This window comes from Natator depressus, chromosome 12 (assembly GCF_965152275.1).
Source record: "Natator depressus isolate rNatDep1 chromosome 12, rNatDep2.hap1, whole genome shotgun sequence".
NCBI lineage: Eukaryota > Metazoa > Chordata > Testudines > Cheloniidae > Natator > Natator depressus.
The window spans coordinates 34,538,397-34,564,042 of NC_134245.1; the positions used below are offsets into that span (position 1 = coordinate 34,538,397).

The window sequence follows — 25,646 nt, forward strand, 5'->3', positions numbered from 1 at the left end:
CCTGGCTTTTGTCTCATTTGGTTACACTGGAGCTGAGTAAATATTGGAATTTCCAAACCATGGGATATTCTGAAATTTCAACATTTGTTTTCATCCCGAATTGGGACAAAAAATGAAATATTTTAATTTTTCTTGGAGTAAAAAGTTCTGAAAAAAATTGATTCTGAAGTGTTTCATTTCAAGTCTGTACAAGATTAAGCTGGATTTTCCTATAGTGGTACATTGCCTCATGGGATTTGTAGTTCGGGTACCTGAGGCTCCCATTCTCCCATTTGGGCCAGGATCCCTGTGTGAGCTATATCTCCCATGATGCACTACAAACAAGTGACTCCCATGATGAACCATGCCACCTGGTCAAAGGGGAGGCTGTGTTCCTCATGGGAGATGTAGTCCAGCCAGAGAGCCCAGCCTATAAGAGATGCAAGTTGAACTTCACGCTTACTCCATCTTTGCCTTAAGTTTAAATTTCAAATTTGTTTATTTACAAAGCTCTGGATATGCTTGTGAAACTTTGGCAGACATACTCTGGGGTTATTTGCACATCTGGAAACTTTTCTCTGCAGCTCTCAGCTGCCTTGGGCTTGTCCCAGGGCTTATCAATTGGTGGGGAAGGGATGCCTGGAAGAAAGAGAGTAAAGTATTATGAAGTATTTTCCTTTTGGTTGAAAATGCTCCATCAATGAACCATTGGCTCAGGTTCATTGCTAAGAGCAAGGCTGGCAATTCTGTGGTAGGCAGGGCTTCAGGTGGCTACAGGCTTTTTGACCATGTTGTCCAGCCCTATTCTTATCAGGTCTAGACATTATGGAAATTAAAAAGTCAATAGCACTTTGCCTAAACCTGTTCTCCCACTGTTGCTACAAGTGGACCTCAACTAGTGCCAGCAATAGTGGAAAATTTTAATGGGAAAGTCTTCGTGCAATCAAGTCTTTATAGGTTCTGTCATACCTGCAGGGTTGGTCCACCTCCAGCCATTGGTGCAAACACTTTCAGAGACCTAAAAACGACAGGCTTAGCACAGACACACAGTAGTATGTTCCTTGGGGTTTCTTTTAGTCTCTGCTTGAAACAAACCCCAAAATTCAAAACGAACTCAGACAATGTCACAAGGTTTGAAGTTGAAACTATAAGGAACAGAATTTCACATGCTTATGTAACCCTCTGGTAATAGCAGCCATTATACTTAGAATATAGAACCATAAATCAGCCCTAGCTCTCATACAGACATCGGGGTCCAAATGCTCAAAGATGTCTAAATATCTTCGAGGGTCTGGGCTAGAGTTCCTTAGGGAATTAGGTACTTCACTCTCGTTGACTTTAAGTGGGAGATGGGCTTCTAACTGTCTTAGGCACTTTTGAAAATCCCATATAGTGTGCTTAGGTCCCAGACTTAGGTTTTGCTGTTGTTTTTTTAAAGTGAATAAGTGTGAGGATAACAGAATCCAAATCCAAATCAGAGTCAAAATGTTTTTATTCATTTTTATGATATTTCAAGCAAACATCTGCTCTTTCTGATCTGAGTATAGCCCTGCCATGCTGGAAGCCCAGAGACAGCAGCATTGCATTTCTGCACGAGAACCAGAGAACGCAAACAACAAGAAACTGAAACTGTCTTGCTGGCTTCGCACCAAATGAACCCAAGTAAAATAAAGGCAGAAGTGTAAAAAAAATACCCCTTGGAATTTTAAAATCCTTTTGGTTTATTGATAGTAAAGGAATTTTATTTTGTGATAAGATTTCTATTCTGTCAGTATCCTTTTAAATGATTCCATGAAAAGAATAGAATCTCATCGTGGGATAATGATCCCCTCCTGCTACATAAATACCGAAGCCAAGCCAAAACATTTGTCTTCCAAGCAGGGGACGCTGATCATGTGACAATGGTGCATTACAATAACATCATTCCAATTAGAGAAAATTGTTTATGTAGATTTACTATTTTTGATGGATGTTGGCACAGTTGAGTGACGGTTGCTGACAATATCGTTATTTATTCCCTGCTGCCATCACAATGGCTTTGTGAGCTGAGCTATTGTGTACTTTAGCCAATCAGAGACCAGGTTTTCCCTAAAATAACTTTTTAAAAAATACTCTGCATTCCTATTAATACATTGGTCAGCCATCCAGCAATCTGAAGATAGTGGCTGGGCGTGAATGTGCCATTTTATATATGACCTGATATTAAAAATGTCTTCCCATTCTATGTCCGTGATTTTGTATCAGGCATACCTGATGTCTGGTAGGTATCCAACTACTTGACTGGCTTTAAAATGGGAAGCCAGATTCCAAATTCATTCCTACATGTTTAAAACCTAAATTCTTATTTGCTGAGTTTTAACCTAAAAGGTTTCTGTAGCTGAATATAACTTTTTTTAAAAATCAGCTTTAGACTAGAAGCACTAAAATGATACTGCATGGTATTAAGTTAGAATACAGTAGCAAGATAGAGCAAAAAATAAGTCCAAAAAACATATTCCCTGACTGTTCATTTTCAAATCACTTATTTTCGCTAAGAATACCTTTTTACACTATTTGCTTATTGTAATGGCCCCTTTCATTGTAGGCTCTAGCTCTCAGGCAGGGGGCCTAGTCATACATTATATTATCTACCTCATCAAGGTATGATACATAACTACCCAACCTATTCCATTTCCTGACTGGTGCATCTCACAACAGCAGTAGCTATTGCCTCAGTGACAACTGCTGTCAGAATCTTCTAATGTAAACTAATGTTAGGATATGAAGACATTATTGGTTCTAATGTACATCGTACACTTCCCATTGCTGCATGATCTGATATTCTCCTAAACCTTTATATTATTACCAATGAAGGGTCCAGTCCCACAAACCTTACTCAATTTGGATAATCTTTAGTCTCATTGAAGATCACTCATGAGGGCTTCAAGATTTGGCCTTATATTAGTAATGTCCCTATCTGATAGCTATTCTCTTCACTTTCATAAACAATTAAACTAACTTTTGTAGCCCGATCCACAAATTCTTACACACAGTAGTAGCCATTACTTATGGAATAGTGCCATTACGTTCAGTTATATAGCTTGTGTGATTCAGAGCAGGATTGTCCAAAAATCTCTGTAGTCAACAGCTCCCAATCAGGCACCTAAAGGTTCAAAGCTTTCAGCACCCAGTGGGACAGGCTACTTCATTTAGGTGCCTAAATGGAAGCTGAGCTTTTCAAATCTTGCCCCAGGGTTTGTAGGACTGGCCTTTTATAATCTGTTTAATGCATTAATTCTTCCTCTAGCTACAACATTTTACAATACAGATTGAGAGAAGGCTTATTTTAGAATTAAAATATGCAAGTGAGAGACTTTTAGTTCAAATTCATTGCCAAATAAAGATCATGGGGTTTTGAATGGTTCTTATTTCCAAGGCATAATAGTATCAAATTTATAAAATTTATAAAAATTCCAATGGATGTGTTGTAGCCATTTTACTTTGACTCGCTTTTTGTTGCATTTTTATGGCATGCTTGTTAACAAGCTTCAATTTATGACCTTGACATTTGCCTATTCTTCTTTCGAAAGTCTTTATAAATCAGCAAAACATTTTGTCACAGTAGTTACAAGTAAAACAGTCTGAGAATAAATCATTGAAATGGACAGAAGCAATTTTCTTTTTCTCTTTTTGTGTGTATTGTTGATTGGTCCATAAGCCATAGGAAGAAAGTGAAGAACTAGCTAAGCGGAGCAAATGTAGCTATATCTGCATTCAACAATTAACAGTATAGTCATAATGCTGTTGGGTTCTTAATTTCAAAAAGAAGATTTTAATATTACTGACTTCAGAGGAAGATAAGCAGGGCAATGCACAAGACATTATCAGTCCAGTGTGGAAATAATGCATTCAAAATTAAAGACAGCAGTTTAATTAAGTGCATGAAAGCCTGACTTTTACGATCATCTTTCAAATACTCAAATGTCTTTTCATCCATTCTGCCATATGACTTTACTTAATAATATATCAAGAACAAAAAATGTATTGGAATATTTCTGCAAATTCAATTAGTCCAATAAAAAGTGAAAAATAATTTCTTTTTAATTAAAAAGAACTCAGCCCTAACCCTCATCATGACAAAAGAGTGAGGAAAAGCAACCGAAGGGAACTATGAAAATTCTGCCTTTGTTATGCATGTATGTGTCTGAAACAGATGAAGTGTCACTATTAGTAACATTTGTCATTATAACGACTAATCACATTATGTTACAGTTACAGTTCTGTCAGATCCAGACCATGGGGTGAATACTTTCTTCCTTAGAATGCAGTGTCACAATCTATCAGTGATTCCCAAGTTGATTGAGTTATTGTATGCAGATTAATTATACATTAGAGTACCACTTTTCCTGCTGAACCACACTAGCAATTCAGAGGCTAAACATACCCCCTTGCTTCCTTTTTATATTCAGAGAGTTCTGAGATGAATGGACTTTAGGAATCTCAGATTTTTGCTACTAAGGGGATGGTAGATTTCTGATATGAATAGGAAAACCTGGATCTCAAGAAGTGTTTCCTTTAGATTGGGAAATTATTATTAGGTATAACAGCCTATGAAAGAAGAGATGTACTTTTAAAAACCTTTGTGACCAGCTATCATGGAGAACTGGACGGCAAAAGGGTTGGTATGGAGATACTGAACTTTTAACCAGGACAGTAAGTCTCTGGTTCAGCTTTGGCACACAATCAGTAGTGACTGAAACATATTATCATCTGTCAGCTATTCATTGACCTCTGTAAAATGAGGTGGTTGGCTCAGTCCTGATCCCTGTGAGCAGATGTCTACATTTCAAACGCTTCCATCACCATAGGTGGTACATCAGTCACAGAATAGAGGCTAAAGCTTGTACTGGTGATATGTTGAATAAACAACACTCTCACCCCTAAAGTTGATTCCTCTAGGTCAAGGCTCATGCAGATAATTTGTGGAAGTTTGAACTGCCATTGCTCATTCTGTACATCTCTGGACAAATAAAAGAGCTCATTCTCCCAAACTCTCAATCTGGCAGATTTAAGCTCCACTAAATTAACCAAAGTCGTCCAGTGACCAGGGTTTCAGGAGACCTCAGTACTATTCCCACCTTGAGCACTGACCTATTGTGTGACCTTGGGCAGATTACTTTTCCATGACTCCATTTCTCCTCTCATTCTTTAAGGGTCGTGTTTATTTAGAGTCTACTCTCTCTGGGGCAGGGACTATCTCTTACTGTGTGTTTGTAAAAAGAAAAGGAGTACTTCTGGCACCTTAGAGACTAACCAATTTATTTAAGCATAAGCTTTCATGAGCTACAGCTCACTTTGTGTACAGCAAGCTGCTCCCTAGATTTAGACTTGGACTCTAATATAATTTTGACCCCACTTTGTACTACACAGAGTCGTCCTGAACAGAGGTTTGCTTAGATTTACTCTCTTTACTGTAGAGAATCACACTTACTGGACTTTGGAAAATATAGTGTCTAAATCAAAACTTTGCAAAAGTAACCCTTGAGTTTAAAAAAAAATGGCAAAGGTCATCCTGTGATGGTAAGCAGTGGGCACTGTGTCAATGACGCTGATCTCCTTTTGTGAGCATCCAGGGGTGCCTGTTAGAGGCTAGCGTGTATTACGAAAGTTCAAGCTTATAAATACTTGCTTGTTTGTCACATAGGCAACCCTCCTGCATCCGGCACGGGAACTTTACAGATAACTCTGGAAGATGTCAATGACAATGCCCCTACCATTTATCCAACATTGGCAAAAGTCTGTGATGACGCAAAAGATCTCAGGGTTGTGATCTTGGGGGCATCGGATAAGGACCTTCACCCTAACACGGATCCATTCAAGTTTGAACTGAATAAACAGTCTGGCCCAGATAAAGTGTGGAAAATCGCCAAGATCAACAGTAAGTCTTTTAATTTGTTTTTCTTATACCTTCATTCTTTCGGACTGTCTCTCCCTCTCCCTAACTGCCCTTCTGAACCTTCTTCCTATAAGTTCTATCTGAGACCAAGGAGCATAATAATGTGATAGGTGTACTATCACTCATGTACTCCTATGCGCTTTGGATGATTAGAACAGATCACTTATGAGTAGATTGTGCCTTTAAGGCCTGATCCAAAGCCCAGAATGACAAACTGCAGTGACTCTTAATGCACAACCCATTGTGATGGGTGGCATGGGGCCATTCCTTTTCCCTCCTGCCCATCTCCACCCCGGTGGGGAGCACTCTGAGCCCAATTGCCTTGGGGTCAGTACATTATAAGAGGTTTCGGCATACTCCCCCACATACCAATGAGCAACTCCTTTGGCCACTGCTTAGGACATACAGAGCCATGGACCTGCCTACTGTCTACTTCCCCATAGCTCCTTTTTAGAAAATCAGTTAAGTAGGATGAGGGAATCCCCCCATTGACTTCCCTGTGTGCTCCTCTGAGCTCCTTAAGTGCTATTATTTTAGGTAGTAGGCCTTCATGGTTACAGACTAGCTGCTCCTCTGACCCCTTCTCTGGCCTGTCTGAATGAAGCTCAGCAGGTGGTAGGCTTTGTGCCCTTATCTTTCCAGGGTGGAATCCCGCAATTCTCCCACTCTTACACCAAGTCTCGGCCTTACCTCCAGCAGGTGCCAACGGGTTTGGATACCTGTGGTTCCGCCCTTTGGGAGCCTGTGGCCAGTGGTTAATATAGCTGGAACAATGCGTAACATAAGAGAAAAAGGATTTTAAAACAATAAGAGGTCTACATGTATGTCTGTCTTACCCAAGGCTTACCATCCCCCTGGGAGAAGGCCTAGCTTCTTCAGATCTCCTAGCGGGTTGTCTGTGGCTGTCTGTTCTCCAGGAACAGCTCCCTGACAACTGCCCCCACCTCTCAACTGCCTTTTAAAATCCTTTTGGACTATTGGCTTCCAGCACTGGCAAAACAAGTCCTGTAACTTGGGTGGAGCCTGCAAACAGTATCTTCACAACTAATAGTTCAGTCATTGTCTCTTCATGCCTGCTGATGTGTTTATCAGGTTGTTTATCTGGAGCCGTTGTGTGGTCTTCCTGCTTGCTTCCTAACAGCCTTGCTATTAAACTCAACCAACGTATGCTTACAGGAAACATCCCAATGATTCAATATAGCCATACAGAAACTGTGCCACAAACCAGGTCACATAGAGTATTGATAAGTTACAACAGCCCCACATCCTGCTTCAGCCGGACAAATCATAGTTTTAAACTAAATAAACTCTTGAAAATCCATTTTTTTTATGGGGATTGCAGAAAGAGCCGGGGGAAATTACATTCCTGCCAAAGAGGAAGAATTCCTATGACCGAGTTGTTGATTGAATACCATTTCGTAATCAGTTATATATAGGCTCGGAAGAATTCCATTTCTATTTTTTTAGAATTTTGACTGATAATGTCATGTTTAGTTTTAAGCACTTTTTTTTTACTTTTATCTATTTAAATGTTCACAGTTGCACAAAATTAAGGGGAGGGGGTGTCAGACAATGGTTATTTAATGACAATAGATGTTGAGATTAGAAAAGTAAATAAAGCTTTTTATAATAGTTAAAACACATCACCTGTCAAAATGTACAAAGTAAATATCCTTATATTAAACTCATAAATTCTCAAGAAGCACTTTCTTACTGTGCCTATCTGTGAATTTTGATTACTGTTGATGGAAATAATTTTTTGTGGGTTTGTGAATTGGACGTTTACCAACAAATCCTTCCAGCCTAGTTATGTAGAGTGCTCTGATTTCCCCCTAGATTTTCATGTGGCATGTGTGGTGTGGCGTACTGGTGCCTTTTTATTCCCACACCTCCACCCCCACAACCCCCACCGCCCCGCCCTCCCCGTGGCTGCCTAATTGTTACCTCCTTATTCTTTGCAGACACTCATGCCCAGGTCAGCCTGCTTCAAAACCTGAAGAAGGCCAATTACAACATCCCAATCTTGGTGACAGATTCCGGAAAACCACCTCTGACTAACAATACCGAACTGAAAGTACAAGTGTGTTCCTGCAAGAAATCCAAAATGGACTGCAGTGCAGCCGATGCCCTTCATATCAGCATGATCCTAATCCTTCTCTTTTCATTCTTCAGTTTATTTTGTAAGTTTTCTTAAACTCCAAGTAATAACAGTGAAGCATTATTTATCTAAGTTCTTGGAAGTGAATCTTTTGTGTTTCTTCATAAGAAAACCTACCCACGGGAGCAGAAGTTAATTTGTATAGTGATCTAAAAGTCCACAGTGTGACATCTGAATATTTTGAGAAAATATCTATGAATGGGGAAAAAAAAATTCTGTAGGCAGAAAAAGGGTAGAAAATGCCAGGTTGTCAGATCAGCAGGTGATTTCAAATACAGGAAGAGTTTTAAGGAGAATCAAAGAAAATCAAAGCTGAGATATTATAAACTTAGAAGCATGGGCAGTAGTAACAGATTTGTGACTCATTTTCCTTCGTCTCTCCCTGCCTGAATTCAATTCAAAAACAGAAACAGGAGATTAAACGTGTTCTTGTAACCATAGCTGTTGTGGGTCACTATGAAAATGAGTCGTGTCTGCTTCAATCTATTCCCCCGCATAAAGTGCGTAAGCAACCGTACACAGGGAATTCATTCAAGAATCTAAATGTATAGACATCTAAGATTGATAGTCTGGAGAACTGCAAGTCAAAAGAGAGAACAGGAGTTGATATCTTGGGATAACTTTCAATGGATTGTCTCTCTTTGATGCTTCCGAGTAGGCGTTTCTAAAAAGAAAAAAAACCTTACTAATGTACAATTTAATTTTGGAGGGTTAAGAGTCAAAACTAATGCTTGAAAAGTGATGTGACTGGGGGGACAAGGACTTCCGAGTTCTAATGCTGGCTCTGCCCTTGGCTTGCTCTAATGGACTTGGGCAGAGCTGAGAAAATAATTAATTTTTCAGTTCAGTGGGTGAGCCGAAAAAATCTGGAAATAAAATTAATTTCATATCGACCTGAAATGGAAGTTTTCATTTCCATTTCCCTTTCTCCCCTCAATTCATTTCAGGTCATACAAAATATTCTGGTCAATCCAAACCCTCTCCCCACCCATTTTTTTGTTTTGGTTTTGGGTGTGTGTTAGCTTTTTCTGTTTTGTTTACATAAATCGGGCGAAATTTCTAAAAAACAAAACATCACTTCGAAATGAAAGGTCAAAATGTTTCAGTTTGAGCATGTAGTAACAAAACATTTTGAATTAAAAAAAAATCTGGGGGAAGATTTGGGGCCAAAACTATTTGACAAACGCAACCCAAATTCACAAATAGTTTTGGTCAACCCAAAATTGCATTTTTTGACAAATAAACTATTTGTCCCAAAAAATGTGTACAGTCACCATATGTATGCATGGTTTTGTATAGGTGAATTTAACACCTCCGCACTGCCAAAGGCTTAGAAATCTGGGTAAAGTGCAATATGATATTATGCTGAGATAAAGGCCTGAATAGCAGAGTTTTGCACATATCGGGTTTTGGGGCTGCTTGAGTTATATAGTATACATCGTATTAGTTTCTTTTTTATTTGAATACATGACTTTTATCCCAAAAGGTTGGCATAAAAGTCATTGTGGGAAGTTTAGAATTAGCTGATGTTTGTGAAGCTCTTTGAAGATAAAGAGCTGTACAAATGCTAAGTGCAAATTCCTGTTTTTGAGTCCATTGGGTGACATCTGAAGTGACTGCACTTGCGTCAGTGCAGTTACCCTGCACCCTGAATTCAGCCCTAAGTAGTTATTATGTTTACTAGAACTATTCTGCAGGACATTAAAAAATCATATTTGTGTATATTAATATGCAGCTCATTGGTTCAGATTCATTTCTGATGCAACTACATGGAAGTTAATGGCATTATACCAGGCATAAGTCAGGCCCATTATGGTAACCTCCTTGCATTTCTAGATGAGATTTCAGTATTCCTTCTGAAACTTTACTCTTGTTGGTTTGTCTGTACAGGATGTGATTACAGGAAGGGGTTGCATTGTTTTAATATCTTTTGGTTAAGTGTTTTGGTTTTGAATGCACCCACCTGGTTGTTATCTAGCAGGTTAAGAAGTCAACACATTTTTCCTTGGAATGAATCACGGGAAGTAGGTTTATCTAATGGAACATTCTAGCTTTTGGATCCAGATCATCACAGAGTACATTTCCCAGCAACTGTAACTAGTTAAAATGTGAGCCATATATAGGCCCAGATTGTGAGAACGGCCCATGCGCACAGGAACAGAAGGATTGCGCAGTGAGATTCCCCCTCATTATGTGGCTGCAAAAGAACCATTCACATTGACAGTCCTTGCATTCTGGGAAAGACAGGGACTGCTGGTTCTTTCTCGCCCAGCCCAACACTCACTAAGGAGCAATATAATGAGAAGGGGTAGGAGATGGTAGCTGCTTGGTCCTGCCACTACTCAATACCAAGCCATAGAACAAGGCCAGCATACTGAGGAGGGAGCATATTGTTTCATCATTATATGCAAGGTGCAGCTCTGGATAGACACACTCTCTCTCTCTCTCTCTCTCTCTCTCTCTCTCTACCTGGCGTGGCGCAGCTCTGCACCACATCCTACGTGGGCTTGTGGCATAAAAGCCACAAACAAGCCCATAAATATTAGCCTGTTTGTTTATTTTTAAAAGCTGCCTGTCAAAAAAATATAAAGGGTCAAATTTATAAATAGATCCTCGTCTCTAATTTTGCAAAACAGCCGCACAAATAATGCATTTGCAGGTGTGGTTTGTTTGGGTAGGAAAAGATATTCCATTCTTTTGTCTTGGCAACTGATTAAAAGCCCGGGAAACACCAGCTGTATTGGGAAACACATGTGGAAAGACCACCTTGTGCCAGATTTAGGTGATTTTATCCACAGTTGTGAATGTGAGCATGAATTCAACAAACAGGGTTAAGTACATTCAGGCAAATACAGGCCTGACCTCCAGTGGTCAGACCAAATTTAGACTTTTTCCTAAAATTCAGTGATGCTCAATCTGATTCAATCCATTATGGAGAGAGGGGACCCTGATTTTCCAATGTCTTGTATCTCGTACAGTCATTAATACTTGCACAAAGTGGCTGAAAACCATTGTTAAATCAGACAGGTAGCATTTTAAAATCACTTTCCACAGGTGTGCATGACCACACAAGGCAGTAGAGAATGAAGCCCAGGAGGTAGCTGAGAAGTTTGGCTCTGGCTCAGAACTTTTGTAAAATGTGCTGGTGTCACGTCCGGGGGATGATGGGGCGGGGGGTGAGGGGGGGAGAAGGGAAGGGGCGGAGAGTGGTGATTCCTACTCATGTCCACAAGTAGGTTTTCTTTTTATAGCTGCCATTAGTTCCATCACAATGTCTTGCGTAGTCCAAATATTTATCAGAGTAATCAAAGATTATGGTGCCATAAAAACTCGGATAACTTTAATGCTTATTGAATAGATGCAATATCCCATTGCTAGTGTCAAGTTATGGGTTTAATTTTTGCAAAACCCCTTACGTAGCTCACTTTGCTCCTGGTGCTTATGTTTTATGAGGCTCTTATTCCTAGGAGGCAAATTCCTCAATCAGGTGAACTTTGCTGTTCATGGCAAAATCTTTCATTTTTGTAATTGACATCTGGAGTGAGGATGGATAACCCCATGAAAGAGCTTTTCAGTATAAAAATGCCCTGTCTGAATCTCCAGCCAGTACAAAACATCTTTAAATAGGGCAATTATTAGCTACACTTGGAAAATATGCCTGTTCCGTAAGTCACAGGAGAAGTGATATGTGGCAGATTTCTGAATGAAATGACTGCAGAACAGAAGGACCTGATTAAAACTTCAAGACAAGCAAAAGGAAACAGTTCAGCATATTCAGCTACTGCTGAGTACATTCAGTAATGGCAGGCTAAGAAATATACAATTACCCAGAAGCCTGGGATAAGTAGATGTATGGTTGGGGCAAGAAAAGGAAAGCAGGGATTGCTGGTTTGTGTATTGTTCATAAAACAAGAACAAAGGCCATTCCATGGAATGGAAAAGTGGCTTTTCAAAAGTGATAAAACAAAATACTTCTTTGTGCAATGCATAATTAATCTATGGAACTCATTGCCACAGGAAGTCATTGAGGCCAAGAACTTAGTAAGATTAAAGAGGGATTGGACACCTATCTGGATAACAGGAACATCCAGAATTACAATAGTTAATGCTAACAAATTTTAGAAGGGATATTAAATCTCATGCTTCAGGTCTTAAACCAATCTCTAACTATTAGAGACCAGGTTGAGACCTAAAATTGGGGCACATTATTCCTAATCTGCCTTTTGCAGTGTCCTTACACCTTCCTCTGAAGCATCTGGTGCTGGCCTCTGCTAGAGACAGGATACTAGACAAGATCAACCAGGGGTCTGATCCAGTCTGGCCATTCCTGTCTCCTTTTGGCCCTGCGATATCAGGGAGAGCAGAAATAGGGTGCCTGTCAAAAGGGCATTGCTGATTGAGAGTGGGACAAAGGAAGCTGAGTTTCCTTCCGGGCAGTAGGGTGAAGAGAAGGGGCTGATCAGAGAAATAGATCTCAGCTACCAGCCAGAGAGAAGGGGAATAAGCCTGCTGGATGTCAGTCACACAGAGTAATGCCTTGGGACAAGGAGGCAGGACTAGGGAGGAGTGCACTATTGACACATATACGCATAAGCTTCATTTTAAAGGTACCATATTGTCTCTCAGTGCTCTGATTTGAGATCTGTGGTGACCAGGCAGGAACTTTCAGTTACAGTCAACTATTTGTTTCTTTCAGAAAAGAGACGCAGCATGTTAATTTACCCACCAAGCCAAAATAAGTTGTATTGGAGGTATCCCTCATGTAGGCTAGTCAGATTTACAGCAGAAGGAAAATGATAAAAAATTATCATTTTAATGTCACGCAGTAAAAATATCTGAATTTGGGAGCTGATGTAGTCCAAGTGAGGGGTATTCTGAAGGGGATCAAAATATTTTTTAGCATTTTGTATTTCATGATGGACTTATTCACCATTTTAACTGAAACCGCTCAGCCTTTCCACTGAGAGGATCTCCACAAAGTGGCCTACTGATTAAAAAAAGAAGAAGAATTAGCCCATTATGGCAATGTACAAATTGACAGTCTGGTAGATCACATTCCACAGGTGTTGGGTGGATAGTAAAAGGAGCATAGTTTCCTGTACAAATTACACTTTAAATACCATTAATTTCACAACAAATGACAGTGTACATAAACGCTAACAAGCTTTTAACCACTAGACTATTAGTTTTTCAGGATACTTTGCTCCTGATAGAAATATTTGTTCTCATTGCCCTGTAGCACTGCCATGGTAGAATGAGTTTCCACAATGAACTTAATCAATACAAGCCCACTCACAGATATGCATCAAAGAACCTTCAGGACTGGATATATGCACAACAGAGTGGGCAAAGTATAAATGCTCTCCAGCTCCATCAGGCTATTTCCCATTGGCTTAAAGGAGGATCAGGAAGAAAACATACCTGTGTTCACAGTCACAGTGAGCTCAACGGCAAAAGCTGGCGTCTCTGTGAAGAACTCAAATATAGCTATCCTGTATGATCAGCTCTAGATTTAAGACCAGATGCACATTATCCAGAATATTATTATTTAAATATTTAGACTTTTCACTTGATTTTGAAATAATTGTACCTTGTCTCAAACTGGTGGTTGCTTGTCACATTTTAATGTATGTTAAATCAACATAAAAGACTAAATGAGAGCCAGGCCCACTAAAAACAAGAGATTAAAAGAGAGACCTCAAAGCACAATAGTCAAAACCAGAACAAATAGCATGCACCGTGATGGCTTCAGTTAATTACAGCAGTAACAATATTTTGGTTTAATTTACTTATGAGAAAGAGGTGAAAATGAAAATGTCTATGTTTAACCTTTTAAGTCTTAGTTGACGGGAGACAAATGATAGGAACCTTTCTCTTTTTGATCCAGTCTGGGAAGTGGGCTACAAAGTTGTAAAGATGACTTCAGCCCACGTAACTAAAGTATTCCATGATCATGAACAGAAAGAAACAGAAACCAAAAAAAAGGTGACTGTGAAGAAATGAAATGCGTTTGTGGCCTCTGTGTTGAAATTCATTTGTCAAACTAAAGTGTGAAAATCCTTCGGTGTGTTGAGAAACAAGAGTAGCGCACTGATGCCTCTATTGTGATTGCAGATAAGCCTGAGAGAGATCCTTGAAATTAACCTCCTATTAATTTCCTCTATCCTTCCTTTTGAAATGGTAACTGCCACCTCTACAGCCTTTCCTCTCTCCTGCCCACTATCCCCATTTAGGAATGCATCTACAAGGCTAATAGACACAACATCTTATTTTCCCCTGGATTTCAAATATTGGATATTAAACCAATAAAAAAATCTTCAAATAATATTAACTGGCAGATTTAAACTTGCCTGAGTGTGGGAGCCAAAATTAAACCTGAAATGTCACTTTTAACCCACCTCATTGTACAAAGGAATTGCAGCATATAAATTCTACTTTATGCAAGAACACCAAACATCTGAAGATTCAGGCAATGCGATCTAGTGTGAACCAAAGACAAATAATAGAAGTTACAGATGGAAAAGACCTATGAGGTCTTCTGGTCTTTTCCTTTGCCAGTGCAGGGCTGTTACCTGTAGATGCACAGTTTTGAGTCTTATCCCTGAATTTCTTTGCTTTGCTTAGGTTGACTCAAACAAATAATACAGCTTTTCATCGTTTAACTTTTGTTTCATTTTTAGAGGATATTTTTTTCAAAAGGAGCAAAGATCTGGCTCTGTTCTGTGAGGTCAGAGGAAGAAATTATGCAGAAAACATTCCATTTTATTGGGTTTGCCAAAACCAAACATATATAATTTCCAACTCAGTGCTTTTAGGGTGTGTTGTGGCTGGTTTTATTTTTATAAGTAGGTTTTACAGACAGGAGAACTGACATTTTGCCGGTTAAAGGAAAACAAAAGCCAAAACTTCTTAGCAAAAGTATCAAATTTCTACCAGGGCAAGTACTCATTTTTTAAAGAAAAATAGAATTTCAGTATTGACCTCACATAGAGCTGTATATATTAGCAAAATTTCACTATGTACGAAATTTAGGAATGCTTCTGATGTGAAAATTAGCAGTTTTGCACTGCTGCTATCAAAGGCACTTTTCTGATATTCCAGCATGCATACTGTATGTATGAAAGGAGCTTTTAATAGTGCTGTTTAGGGCCTGATTCTCTTCTGACACTGGTGTAAATCAGAAATATCTCCATTGAAGACAATAGGCATACAGTGCTGTAAAACTTACTTAATAATTATACCTAGATTTGAAATGCGAGGAGACACAGGCCCACCTGTATTGTGAGAACAATCATTTTGTTGTGCGCCCCATAAATTTTTGATTGACCAAGCTCTAGTAGAAGAATAGTGCTCTTATGTTTAAGGCACTTGACTGGGAGTCAGAAGATGTGGATTCAGTTCCCAACTCTACTGCAGACATCTTGGGCAAATCTAATCGCTCTGTGTCTTACTTAACCCATCTTTTCCAACTTCTTGAAGACATAATTAACTCATTAATGTTTATGAGATGCTCAGATACTCTGATAATAATGGCAATGTAACTCCTGGGTCTTGCAACTTATTGTGGGAAGACTGACTGCTGAGCACACATTAAGTCAGAGGGCTTTGAATGGGCACAGCAATCTGCCCACACACAATGAATTGCAGGTTCAGTAGCTAATACCTAGCTATATAAATAAGGCCAATAGCAACACCCACAGTTTATACTTAACCTTAATGAAAACGTAAGTCACTAGCCTACATTTCAATGAATCAGTACAGTTATTTGGATAGGTAAAGGGCATTTTAAGTATATTTAAACTAAAGATTCCAGAAAAATAAATGTTGAAAAACATGTGACAGTTTAGAAGATATAGCTAGCTAGCTAGCTAGATATAAATAGATAGATATGTATTGGGAATGTTAAATAAATACTTGATAATACAAAAACAACTAGTTCCTTAAACTCTGTGGTGGTGTTACCACCAGGCATTCCATAGAGGTGAAACAGACATTTGAAGAGATTAAACTAGTAGCCCTTTCTGTGGTGTTCATTCAGAAGAACATTTTCTTTTTCCCCCTTTTTTTTTTTGCACCGGTAAATAGTTGGTATATAAAGTACCGTGTTTGTTTTCTGGATAACATTGTAACGTCAGGTGTGTAACTTCAGACAAAAAGAAAAGGACTTGTGGTACCTTACAGACTAACAAATTTATTTGAGCATAAGCTTTTGTGAGCTACAGCTCACTTCATCGGATGCATTCAGTGGAAAATACAGTGGGGAGATTTATGTACACTCTCGTTATAGTGTGTATGGTAACACCCATTGTTTCATGTTCTCTATGTATATAAATCTCCCCACTGTATTTTCCACTGAATGCATCTGATGAAGTGAGCTGTAGCTCACAAAAGCTTATGCTCAAATAAATTTTTTAGTCTCTAAGGTGCCACAAGTACTCCTTTTCTTTTTGCGAATACAGACTAACCCGGCTGCTACTCTGAAACCTAACTTCAGACAGTTTTCTGAATTGTTCTAAAATAGACTATACCTAAAAATGAAGGCTGAGCAAATGATTCACAGAAAATAATTTACTGGACAAATTTAGGCTGTTTTCCTGCTCACAAAATGTCCACAACAAATCATGATTCTGTTTTCTCTAGCTCAGCTATTTTATCTAGCTATGCTTTTCTCTCTCTCTCTCTCTCTCTCTCTCTCAATCACTATAGTATCTGAGTACCTCAAAATTACTAACACATATCTTTGTGAATTATATTTTTCTATATAGACTGATTGTAAACAACTTGCTACTGGTATTTAGTATGTGGTATCTGAAATTCAAGATGAGTTGGTGGGTTTTGATTGGCCACAAATGTCAGATGGTGTTGTCTGTGTTGCTTGATTGGATGAAGATAACTCTTATGTTTGAAGAAGCCATTGGGGCTTTGAATCATTCATGTCCACATCTTAAAATCTGTGCATGCATGGGTTATGCATGCACAGACTGGGCATGTACAAAAGTACTTTGAAGATTTAGGGTTGAAATGAAAATTTAGGGGCAGTTTAAAGTAATATTTATCTATATATAGCATCAGCACAGCCAAATCTGACAAATTTCTAATTGATTTCACTTTCTTCCATGGCTGCTGAGCAAATTACTTTCCTCTCATTTGCATTCTATCTTAATAACAAGTTTTTAGGGATTCTCTCAATATTTCATGTTGGGATATAGTTTACCTAGAGACCTAAGTGTCCCTGGACTAATTATGTTCATGCTCTACTTTTGCAAGACTGCTCACAAACTAAGCTGCATTGCTTTGGAAGATGAGACCAGACTGCTTAAGTAGTTCTCCATTGTTTTAAAAGGTTGGCTGGCTCTTATCTTTGATATGTTTCATTTACTTTAGTACTATATGTGTGAAAACTTAAAGAGAACTACTCAGTTGGTCTACTTCAAATATTTACTTGTCTGTTTTATTAAATGAATATTTTCAGCCATTCAGTGGGATTTAACAGCTCAGTGCATGAGAGAATTCTTTCCTACATACTTATTTTACTAGACATCTTCCCCTTTCCTCCTGTTTCCCACTTGAACTGAAAGAGAGTGCAGCTTTATATTTTTGTCTATCAAAGCTACAGTGACATGACTGTATTACTTAAAGAAAAAAATATATCCAAGGCCTGGAATATGGGTGCTGCTTTACTCTAGGAATTATAGTCCCCAAATTAATATACTCTAAACAAATCACAAGCAGGGATGTTTATGGAACCTGCTTTATTAGCTAGCTGTATAATCACATTGAGTACTAGGTAATAAAAAGTTGAAGGCTAGATTTCAAAGTTTCCCTCAACCACAAAACAAGCATCACTACTAATCATATAGGATTGATGTGTTTTGCTATAAGTAGATGTCACATGCATACTTTACACTGCCTAAGAATTGCCCATTGTATAAAAGCAAACAAATAAATCAAGAAAAAAGGGTTCAACAAAGGAGGAGGAACTTGACAAGAGTTAAAAAGATAAAGGCCAGATCATTAGCCAGTGTAAAGTAGTGTTACTCCAATGGAAGTTCTGGCCAATTTATATTTTTAATTAACAACTTACTTCATAGTGCAAGTGAAAACATCTTTAAAGTAGGCTGATAGTACCAAAGAGACTTTCCTTTGGAAATTATTTCAGCCGAGGAAGACTTGGTGTGCCCTTCAGTAGCTGATCAGCCTGAACTGATATGTTTCTCCACTTCCTTGCCAAGCTTGGTCTCAACCAGTTGTATAGCACTTCTGTCATTTTAGTTCATGAAACTGAATATTGACATTGGTATTTAAGATTTTAGTGGAGTTGTGGGTAGAGTTACAACAGATTCACTTCAGACATACAGAATTACTACATGCTGTGTTTTTTTTAATCATTGAGGATCTAGAAGTCATTTTACTAAAGCAAATGACAATTAACTACATGGGTGTACCTGTGAACTGAATATTTTCCATTGAAAAGTCATTTACTTTCTCTTTCTGATAGACCCTTCACCCTTGTATGTATGTTCAGTTAGATCACTCATTCTCCCTGGCCACGGGCACAACTCCTGGCTCATGCAAAAAATAGGTGTCTTGGTTGCTGAGATGAGCAAACACATTTTCTAACTGGGGCAGATGTTTCATCTGTCCAAGTCTAGTGAGAATTTGGGGAATAAATTTCCCTTCTTTCTCAAGAAAAGCAAATGCCAGCTGGGCAAAGAGCAGGAGCCTATATCTTCTGACACCTGCAGTAAAGCTTATAGAATATCTTGCTACGCTGAGATTTGAACTAGGAAGTGGCTATTCAATTATTACTTTCTATGTGCCCAGAGAAATATTAGTAATTTCCAAGGGTGTTATCCAAGTTCTATTGAAGTTGATGGAAATAGATTTGGAGGAAGCTCAAAGAAAACATAGTTCTGGATATTTGGAAAACTCACGCACACTGGGACACTGGCAAAAAAACAAATAATTTATTTGAAAATTTCTAAGGTGTTCTGTTATTATTATAGTTTACATTTAGGCTACAGCAGTAACTATGTATCTAATCCATGCTCTTTTCTAGAGGGTAAACCCAGGAAATAATTATCTGAATGTTGGTCAGGTGACTGTGGTTCTGATGTTATATACCATTTCCCTAGGAACTCTGCAACAGTATTGAGATATCAACAAACCCCATGTTGTAAATGTGTTTTTTTTAAGTATGCAAAGATTAAATTCAGTGTTTCCAATGAGAGGGCAATTGAAGCTTTCCCTCTGAAGAAAATGGCATATGCGAGCAGTGAACTCTAGAATCCAGTTTTTAGCAAATGGGTCTGCATTCTGTAATTGTGTTTCAAAGAAACAGAACAGAACAGTAAAACTAATAGGAAATGGCATCAGAAAAATGCCATGATATGAGAATGCTGAGGTTGCAAAGTTAAGCAGTCAGTGCCAAAGCTCTGTGATAAGTACAAGCTGGAGGTACTTAGATGGGAGTTGTTGGACAATGAGCTCTTGGAAATCATGCCCATAGTGAATGAGGCAAGGGTATGAACTGTATGGTTTTTTTGGTAAGATGAGGCAGGTTGAAATATTGGGCTTCAAGAATGGCATGTGTGTTCTTTTGCCATTTTCTTCCATCACACACCCTCAGATAGAGTAAACATGAGATTCACCCTCTAGGAATAGACAGGTGGCAACTATCATTGTATAAATCCATAACACAGACACATAAGTAGGCTGTTTAAAATGGATTGTTACTTTTTGCAAGCTGGTTTTTAAAAAACTATCCATTAGACAAACCCTTATGATTGGATAATGATTTTTCTTTTTCGCAGCCGCATCACATCGTTGACTCATGTTTGATTTGTAATCCACTATATCCCCCAGATCCTTTTCAGCAGTACTACTACTTTCATCTAGCTAGTTATTTCCCATTTTGTAGTTTTGCATTTGAGTTTTCTTCCCTAAGTTTAACACTTTGCACTTAGTTTTATTGATTTTCATCCTGTTGATTTCAAACCAATTCTCTAATTTGTCAGTCATTTTGAATTCTAATCTTGTCCTCCAAAGTGCTGCAACCCCCTCACACCTTGGTGTCATCCACAAATTTTATAAGCATACTTTCCACTCCATAATCCAAGTAATTAATCAAAATTTTGAATAGTACCAGACCCAGATATTAACCCTGCAAGACCCCATTAGATACACTTTGACAGTGAACCACTGGTAACAACTCTTTGAATACGGCTTTTTCAACCAGTTGTGCATTCACCTATAGAAATTGCATCTAGACACATTTAACTTGTTTGCTTATGAAAATATCAAGTGGGTCTGTGTCAAAAGCCTTACTAAAATCAAGATATATCACATCTACTGCTTCCCCACTATCCACTAGGTCATAATGCTGTCAAAGAAGGAAATTAGGTTGGTTGGTTTTTTCTTGACAAATCCATGTTAACTTTTCCTTATAACTCTATTATCATCTCGGTGCTTACAAACTGATGGTTTAATATATGTTCCAGTATTTTTCCAGGTATTGAAGTTAGGCTGACCAGTCTATCATTCCCCGGGTCCTCTTGATCCCCGCTTTTAAAGATAGGTAATATATTTGCCCTTCTGCAGTCCTTTGGGACCTCATCCATCCTCCATGAGTTCTCCAAGATAATTGATAATGGTTCTGAGACTGCTTCAGATAGTTCTTTAAGTACCCTAGGATGAATTTATCAGGCCCTACCAACTTGAATACATCTATCTCATTTAAATATTCTTTAACCTGTTCTTTTCCTATTTTGGCTTGCGTTCCTTTTTCCTTGTTGTTAATATAAATTGTGTTGAGTATCTTGTCACCATTAATCTTTTTAGTGAAGACTGAAGCAAAGTAGGCATTAAACACCTCAGCCTTCTTGGTATCATCAGTTATTAGCTCTCCTTCCCCGCTAAGCAGAGGACCTACATGTTCCAGTCTCACATGACTCTGTAAAGCTAGTTTGTGGTTCAGATACTTCCTCCTCCTCCTCCATCCCCAACCTCTTTCTCCCAGATGGAGAACTGCCCTAATAGAGCAGCTGGGGAATCAAGATATGTAAGGGGAATCTGTAGTGGCAAAAAGCTGACATAGCTAGGCATAAGGGGAGTTCCTGCACGTCCTGCAGTGGGAGTGGGCAAATTGGGGGCACCCCATATTCTGACAGTTCTTGACCAGTGGAATGGTCTGTAAGAGACTGCTCTACCCAGTGTCACTTAGAACAGCCCTTGGGAGGCATTCCATTGACTTCAATTACTGTTGAATTGTTCCCTTAATAACTATTCTTACAAAGCTTTGTTGAAACAATGTTGTTGAAATATCCCTGTCCTATCTTTCCATTTTCATTCTTCTCTGCCCAAATCAGAAGGGCTTGATCGTCCCTCCTTCTTTAAAATGTATTTTCCCACCAAAATTGAAAGTGAAACCTGTTGGAAGTTTGTCAGGTTATTTTTTCTTATAAGAATGCCAAAGAATCTCATAAATCAGGAAGTCTAGCCCATACCTTGAGCAGCACTGAAAAACTGGTCAATATTATTTTAAACGACGTCTTTCTTTTGTGAGCAAGTATTAGATCTCCTGAATTACTGCCATTACAGCTGATGGCTCTCAGATCAGAAAGCATACCTCTTTTTTTGACAAGGAATGAGACTTTTCCTAGTGTCAATGCCAAGGCCTTGTAAGCAGAGCACATTTACATTCAGTGGCCAAGAAAACAGAGATGTTAGCCTTTAATCTTGAGGCATAACTTCATAGGTATATTGGTCTGATTGCGCAACCAACTGGGGGTGTTCAGATACTAGGGTAATGGACATGATGTGAGCACCTAAATAGAATAGCAAATAGAACTGAATAGTTCAGCTTCAATTCCCGTTGAGGTCAACTGTGAGTTTGAAGGTGTTCAGCTGCTCAAAAGAGATGAAGGAATTGGCAGGCTCAGAGGATTGGTCTCCTCTGTGCTGTATTAACAGGAGTGTTGGATGTAAGACGTAGGGAGTAACTGTCCCACTCTATTCGGCACTGGGGAGAGCTCAGCTGGAGTACTGTGTCCAATTCTGGAAGCCACAGTTTAGGGAAGATGTGGATAAATTGGAGTGAGTCCAGAGGAGAGCAACAAAAATGCTAAAAGGGTTTAGAAAACCTGACCTATGAGGAAAGGTTAAAAAAACTGGGCATGTTTAGACTTGACAAAAGAAGATGGAGGATGGACGTGATAACAGTCTTCAACCATGTTAAGGTTATTATGAAGAGGACGGTGATCAATTGTTCTCTGTCCACTAAAAGAAGGACTACAAAAGAAGGACTAAGTAGTTGGCTTAATCTGCAGCAAGGGAGCTGATTTAAATTAGCATTGCACTATTGATTTCAGTGAGACTACACCCATTTATCCCACGTGAGCATCTTGCCCACTACTTTGGCTCTTCTTAATTTCTGCAAATATTCTAGCAAATGAGTTTTACTGGCCAGAGTGTTTCTGAAAATGCTACATTTAAGTGACTGTTTGAGAATATTCTTGAAAAGCAAATTTTGAGTTGGCAAACTTTGATATTCGTACTGAAATAGAAGAGTTGGGTTAATTCAATCAGGGAATATAAACCATATCATGTTACCTCTGTGTGCAATCAAAATTAACTGACACTCAAATATTGAGTACTTGCTGTCAAGATACAGAAGAGAATTATTTGCAGAAATTGTTTGTCACATAATTTGGAAAAACATACATCTGAGAGAACTGAAAGCAGCTCACAGGCAATTTACATGCAGAAGAAGAAGCAAAATTAAGTCAATCAATTAATCATAGTGCATAGCTGACGCCGCTCTAACCGACATAGGATTGTCCTTGTCATCTGCACAGCTGAAGCCAAGGATGGCTACAGGGCTGTCTTGAAGGCTAGATCAGAAAATGCAGAGGAAGTGTATAGCCTGCAAAAAAAGATAAAAAGAAAGAGTCCCATCAAGGGCTTCTGGTCACATCAAAATCCAGGAGAATGAAGCAGTACATCATTTGTGCTGTTCCTGGAACCTATGGAATGCACAGTTTTCTTTGTCTCACTGTTGCCAGGGTTTCATTTTATAGACTACACGGCTCATAAAGAAATAACCTTAACTCCCACTGAAAATCTTGACAGATTTCTCTTGATAAAAAATAAGTCTATTTTTCCTCAAGAAAACCAGTACAGATGGAATCTCCACCTGCTACAGTTAGATGAAAAACTGCAGGGTTTTTTTCCCCCTAATGTTTCTTAAAAGTGTGTATGTCTGTGACTGTGTGTGTCCATGCACAAAATTGAAGCTTAAATTCCATAACCCTAAACAGCAGGACCTTAGCCCTCAACTGGAACCCTCACTTAAATTGAAGCCAATGTGCACTCTCTAATAATCTCTATATCCCCTTTTTAGCGTTCCAGTAAGTCTGATCATAAGAGTTGCTGAGCACCGGGATCTCCGGTCTACTTCAAGGGGAGTTGAATATGTTCAGGATCCCACCTTTTGTTGTCTCTTCCTCTTGTTATCAGTTTAGTGACATTCCAGTTAGGAAGAGCAGTTCATGCAACTTTTCATGGCACATTTAAATGCATTTCTTTTATTTGGTTGAAATTGCACTGGGAATACTGCTTGAGTCGCTGAGCAGAAGAACTAAATTCTAGCTGGTAAATGGGTGAGTCCACTGGGAATTCACACTCAGAAATAGAAGCTGAGGGGTGTGGGGGTTTGGGGGGGGGGTTGGGGGTTTGTGCGATTATTATTTGTTTGCAGGTAGAGAAAAATTTCAAAATATGACCATTACATCATAAAATTATATATTTTATTCTCCATGAGCACAGCACAGTAGGAACTGTCAATACTGCGTGAAGCAGGGTTTTGAAATATATGTTATGTCACAGTTGTGTTAGACTCCAATATAGAAGAAACTAGCATGGAAAAAATCATGGTCAAAACTAGAGCTGGGCAACCTATTTATAATGAATGATCAATGCAACAAATGTATCCCCTATTTCTTGTTCACAAGCTGCTGATGAACCAACTATGAATTTCCTGACTGTGTTGGGTCTTCATAATTGTGTCCTGAAATTTTATTTTCTGAAGAAATGTCAGCCTATGGATTATCCAGATATTGAGTATTATGATTATTGTTTATTTGCCACATGTGACTGGCTGTCCTTAGCTTGGAGATCTCCAAGAGACTCCTAGAAACTCAGAGTAGATTTTTGATTCAAAAGGCAGCACAACTTCCTGTGAGTCGGGCTTGAATAAAACCCACTTCCTGATGCTGGGAGGCATCGTACTGACTTTCAGGGATGTGACATTTATTTTTCACTGTCACCGTAGGTCAAGGTGTTTATGAAAGATTGGCCCAAATCTGAACCCCTCATCCAAACACATCTAAACACTGGTGAGGGTGCTCAGGGAGTATCCATATCCAAACATGGATCAGAATTTTGTAATTAGCATCTCTGCCTTTAATAACCATACCTGAACACCCAGACCAAACCATCCCAAATGCTGTAGTAGTTTGGAATCGGGATGGCATTAGCACGTTCCATTTCAGGTGATTGCATCCTTCCTAACTAAGATTCACTCTATTGTTAAAATGGATATAGGGTATCCTCCTCTCTGCCCTGTATTAGTATGTAGCATTACTGTGTGCTCTTCATACATCAGTTAAATTCCACCCCAAAAACGACTGCAGTTCAATGGTAGGTGAAGCCCTAGGAGACATCACACAGCAGCATGTTCTCAAAATTGGGAAAGAATATAAGCAAGTATGGATGGTAGCTAAGCAAACTCAGGAGAAAGTAGTGGGGAAGGTGAATACAAAGGCAAGCAGAAGATAGCCAGTGGCTGAACTCTGTTCTTCAGCTCTAGAGATTGTGTGTGTTCTCAAAAGCCTCTCTCCAGATTCTTTTGCTTGTTTCATTTCCCTCCACTTATTTTTATTAGAGAAACAGATATTGCATAATTTATATTTTGCCATAGGGGATGGTAGGCTGTTATAGGTTTCCCCAGGTTGCTTTGTTGGGCTGCATGTAATTCCCTAGTTAGTGAAATTTAACATTAAATTCAATTCAAATAATGCAAAAATAATAACAAGCAAATAATTAGTCAGAACAAAATTAATTTTACCAAAATTGATATTAAACTCAGTTTGCCTGAAAGAAACAAAACAAATAATCAAAAACGAGCAAACAGAAATAGTAATCCAGCATCTAAATAATACCCATTGTGTCCTGAATAGACTGCATGTGTTTATAGTTAACTGGCAAAATTATAAATAGGTGATCGAGGAATAGAAATTTAACAAAGGTTAGACAAGCATATTCAGTAAACACATTCATCTCTTTCGACATGGGTGTATGACATTTGTCGTCATGGCCCAAGCCTGCAGTGATCTCCACATAAGCAGATCCTTCCCTCTGCCTGGAGCCCTGTTGAGATGGGGTCCAACTATTGTAGGATCAGGACCCTGCATGGTTTGACCTGAATCCTTTCGACAACCTTGTGCTTTCATTCTCAATGCAAACACAGTATTTTCAGTTCAGTGAAGGACGCATCCAATGCCTGATGGAGTCAAT

At 38.8% G+C, this 25,646-nt stretch overlaps 1 protein-coding gene across 1 annotated transcript in view; it reads left to right on the forward strand.

The window, feature by feature from the left end:
• CDH13 (cadherin 13) overlaps window positions 1-25,646 on the forward strand; it is a 758,666-nt gene that overhangs the window by 726,646 nt on the left and 6,374 nt on the right. The window contains exons 12-13 of the mRNA XM_074968836.1: window positions 5,663-5,896; window positions 7,876-8,094. Of these exons, the coding sequence (XP_074824937.1) occupies window positions 5,663-5,896; window positions 7,876-8,094 (453 nt within the window). The remainder of the gene's footprint in view (window positions 1-5,662; window positions 5,897-7,875; window positions 8,095-25,646) is intronic.